Source organism: Nanorana parkeri, unplaced genomic scaffold, assembly GCF_000935625.1.
Source record: "Nanorana parkeri isolate BGI_ZX_2015 unplaced genomic scaffold, ASM93562v1 scaffold3020, whole genome shotgun sequence".
Classification (NCBI taxonomy): Eukaryota; Metazoa; Chordata; class Amphibia; order Anura; family Dicroglossidae; genus Nanorana; species Nanorana parkeri.
In genome coordinates this window covers 2,875-6,246 of record NW_017309288.1, presented here as the reverse complement: position 1 = coordinate 6,246, position 3,372 = coordinate 2,875, and the positions used below count along the sequence as shown (strand labels likewise).

The 3,372-nt window shown below is 43.6% G+C and overlaps 1 protein-coding gene across 1 annotated transcript in view; it reads right to left on the bottom strand.

The window, feature by feature from the left end:
• The window catches only part of LOC108802670 (apoptosis-inducing factor 3-like), a 21,897-nt gene that overhangs the window by 17,057 nt on the left and 1,468 nt on the right, over positions 1-3,372 (bottom strand). The window contains exon 2 of the mRNA XM_018574525.1: positions 1,309-1,372. Coding sequence (XP_018430027.1) covers positions 1,309-1,372 — 64 coding nt within the window. The remainder of the gene's footprint in view (positions 1-1,308; positions 1,373-3,372) is intronic.

Genomic DNA, 3,372 nt, shown 5'->3' with positions numbered 1-3,372 from the left:
GGGGGGGGGGGGGGGTCTATCACAGTATTGAGCAGGCTCGGCCGAACTGGGCTTGTCATCACTATTCTTAAATCACAGAGCAGCCTGATTATGCTCTAAGACATACCAAACTGGGCACTGTAAAAGCTTACACTAAATGCTACTAGTCATCAGACTTTGGAAGGCCTAATTGGGACAGGGCGTGCACACCCGTAAATGGGCTGATCCCCGGAGTGACGGGTGCTGCGTGTAACTGCACGCAGCAGCCTGTTCTTTTCCATGGGAGGACGCAGCTGTACGCTGTCATCCGCACACCCTTACTTGCACATCCGTGCAGGTCCAGATGTCCACACTTGGACACGCGCTGTCTGCCTCCAAGTGTAAGAGGCCACTAATAAGTGGCCTCATAGGGAAATTAGGAAGGTACAGGAGGTGGTGGACCAGTCTTTGACACTACTGGTGACTGTTGAAACATGCAGATAGAAGAGATCTGAAATTCAGAGGTCCCAAGGCACACTTAAAGTAAACTGTGCACTAAAATGCAAGGTCAATTTATGTGGCTGCCACAAAAAAAAGCCACTTGGAAGAATTTTTAAAAAAAAAAAAAAAAAGATTTTCTGTAGAATCAGTGATCCTAGTAAAACTGGGGATGCCAAATCCTGCAAGAAGACGCTCCTATATTATTTTGTGAGAATCTCTCTGTGAGGCCCATTGACACCAGCAACAGGAAACCTGGAGTAAGGCAAGTATTTCCCATGACTCTTCTTTCAGGCCAGGTTCACACCTGGGCCATCCGTGACCGCGTGGCAATCGTGTACGAAACCGTACGGATGGCCACGTGGTCATGGAGTTGTACACCACCGCTGATCGCGCTGGCGGTGCCCTTATTTTGTAATAGCACCCCAGGCGCGCCAGTTACCCCGATTGCACCCGAGCCATTGCGCACGATCACAGTTGAAAAAAACGCCAGGTGCGTTTCGCAAAAAAAGGGACATGTATGTTTTTCAGTGATTGCTATGCGGTTGTAAGCCCATTGAAATCAATGGGGCTGGGCTGCAACCGCACACAATCGCATGTCCCGGGATCGCATGTCCAGGGATCGCCCAAGTCTGCACCAGCCCTCAATGTGTCTATTTTGGTTCTGTAACACAGTCTTTTGTTAACATTGAGTGGGGGCAGCCATGTATACAGACTGAGTTTTAGAGCAATGGCCAGGAATACTTTAGCATGAAACAATACATCTAAGGCTAGGTCCATTTAAATTTCATTTGCACTGACAAGCTCCTGAAATTTCTACATATATCTAGTAAACTACAGTTTTATACAAACCTATTCCAGCAAGCACAACGTCAGCAGGAAGAACAGCTCCATTTCTCAGAAGTACCTCCTTCACCTATAAAGAGAGAAAAGACAGTGTCAGGTTTATTGATGTTCCACTGATGTTCTGAGTGCTAATTAATCTTTGCTGAAATGTGCAATACTGAACTGAAAAGGGACAGAACACAATGTTAATACTGTTTGCAACCAAACCATATGGCTACAACAGTATCACTTTCAAAAGCAACCATAAAGAAGGACTCCAGGAATGAACCAAATTAACCCTTGCAGTGGAGGTAACCCATGCACTACAAGGGTTAACTGCTCGTTTTGGTCTAGAGACCAGAATACAGAAGATATACTCGATTGCAAAACAATACCGGCGCCTTCAAATCCAAAAAGAGCCCAGCAGTAAAAATACAGCAAACACGATGGAGGCAGCTCCCACATATTAGATGGACCACCAGTCTATGAGAAAACAAAAGAGGGCGCCTCCATAGTGTAAAAATGTTATTTAATAGTAAAAACACGCAGCTCTAATGCTGTACTTACAACAGTACAGTAGAATAAAAACCAGTAGAATAGGGTGAGAGGACAAAACCCCTGGCAGGGAGAATCTGGAGCGATGTAAAACACCACTAACCTCGATCCCTGTATTGATACCGTATATACTCGAGTATAAGCCGAGATTTTCAGCCCATTTTTTTGGGTGAAAAGTGCCCCCCTCGGCTTATACTCGAGTCAGCGCCAGCGCGTCTTCTTACTTACCTCGCCGAGCGTCGCGTCACTGCTGCTCGGTGAGGTAAGTAAGAAGAAGAAAAACCCTCAGGCACTCTATATGTACATGTACTATATACTACATATAGAGTGCACTGAACAATAGATTTACAATTATCCTCTGCTAATATGAATGGGTTAAATGATCCGTAGTACATGATATGTAGCCCTGTACCCCCTTTTCCACTTACAGAGCTAGGTTATTTTTCTTTTAAATAAATATTAATGTATTTTATTGGTATCTATCTACCAGTAGCTGCCTCATTTCCCACCCTCGGCTTATATTCGGGTCAATACTTTTTCCCAGTTTTTTGGCTAAAATTAGGTACCTCGGCTTATATTCGGGACGGCTTATACTCGAGTATATACGGTAAATGGTTTATGCGTTTCTGGGGCACGCACCCCTTCATCAGAACCAATGCCGAACTGTTGTAAGTACAGCCTTAGAGCTGCGTGTTTTTACTATTAAATAACATTTTTACACTATGGAGGCGCTCTCTTTTGTTCCTTTTGTCATAGAAGATATACTCACCTGGTCCTCGGTCCTACAGTGGTAAGCTCTTACCTCTCTTCTCCTCTGCTCCGGCTGTGGTAATCGAATGGACCTGCATTAGATGTGATGACGTCTTTGGGGCTTAAAATGCCGAAGCCCACAGTAGGAAAGGCTGCGGGGACCAGTCTAGCAGTCAGGCAGGATTGAGGATCAGGTGAGTATATCATCCTTTATCCAACCCTTAGAGCTACACAATATGTAAACTCCTGGCTTCCTGCCATTGTTATGGTCTACCTGCCATTATTCCCAACTCTTCCAGGGAGTATTTCCGCCCAACTCTATGTATTTCAGCTTCACCTTTTCATAAATGTAACATAAATAAGAAATCTATCTGGGGTAAGTGGAACTAAAATGCAATTATCTTACTGAAGTGCACCTCAAGACATCACAAATGATCGGTTTGAGGTGGACTGGCCATTTAAGATTGTTACAATTTAGATGGCAAGCTCTCATGGGCAGTGCCTTCCCAACCATCTTTTTTGAATTGTATTGCAACTGTAATGTGTTCTTTATATTGTAAAGCGCTGAGCCAATTGTTGGCACTATTATAAATCCTAAATAAATACTGAGTAATATAATCTAAACAACATGATACTGTATAAATCCACCTTTTATACAGTAGTACTCCCTTTACTCATTACTGGCTGGCATTTCTACCATTTACTTGTCTGCAATAAACATTTGCTGCTTAAGACCAGGTTTTATCCATACAGGAGCATATTACTGGTTATAAATGTATATATATA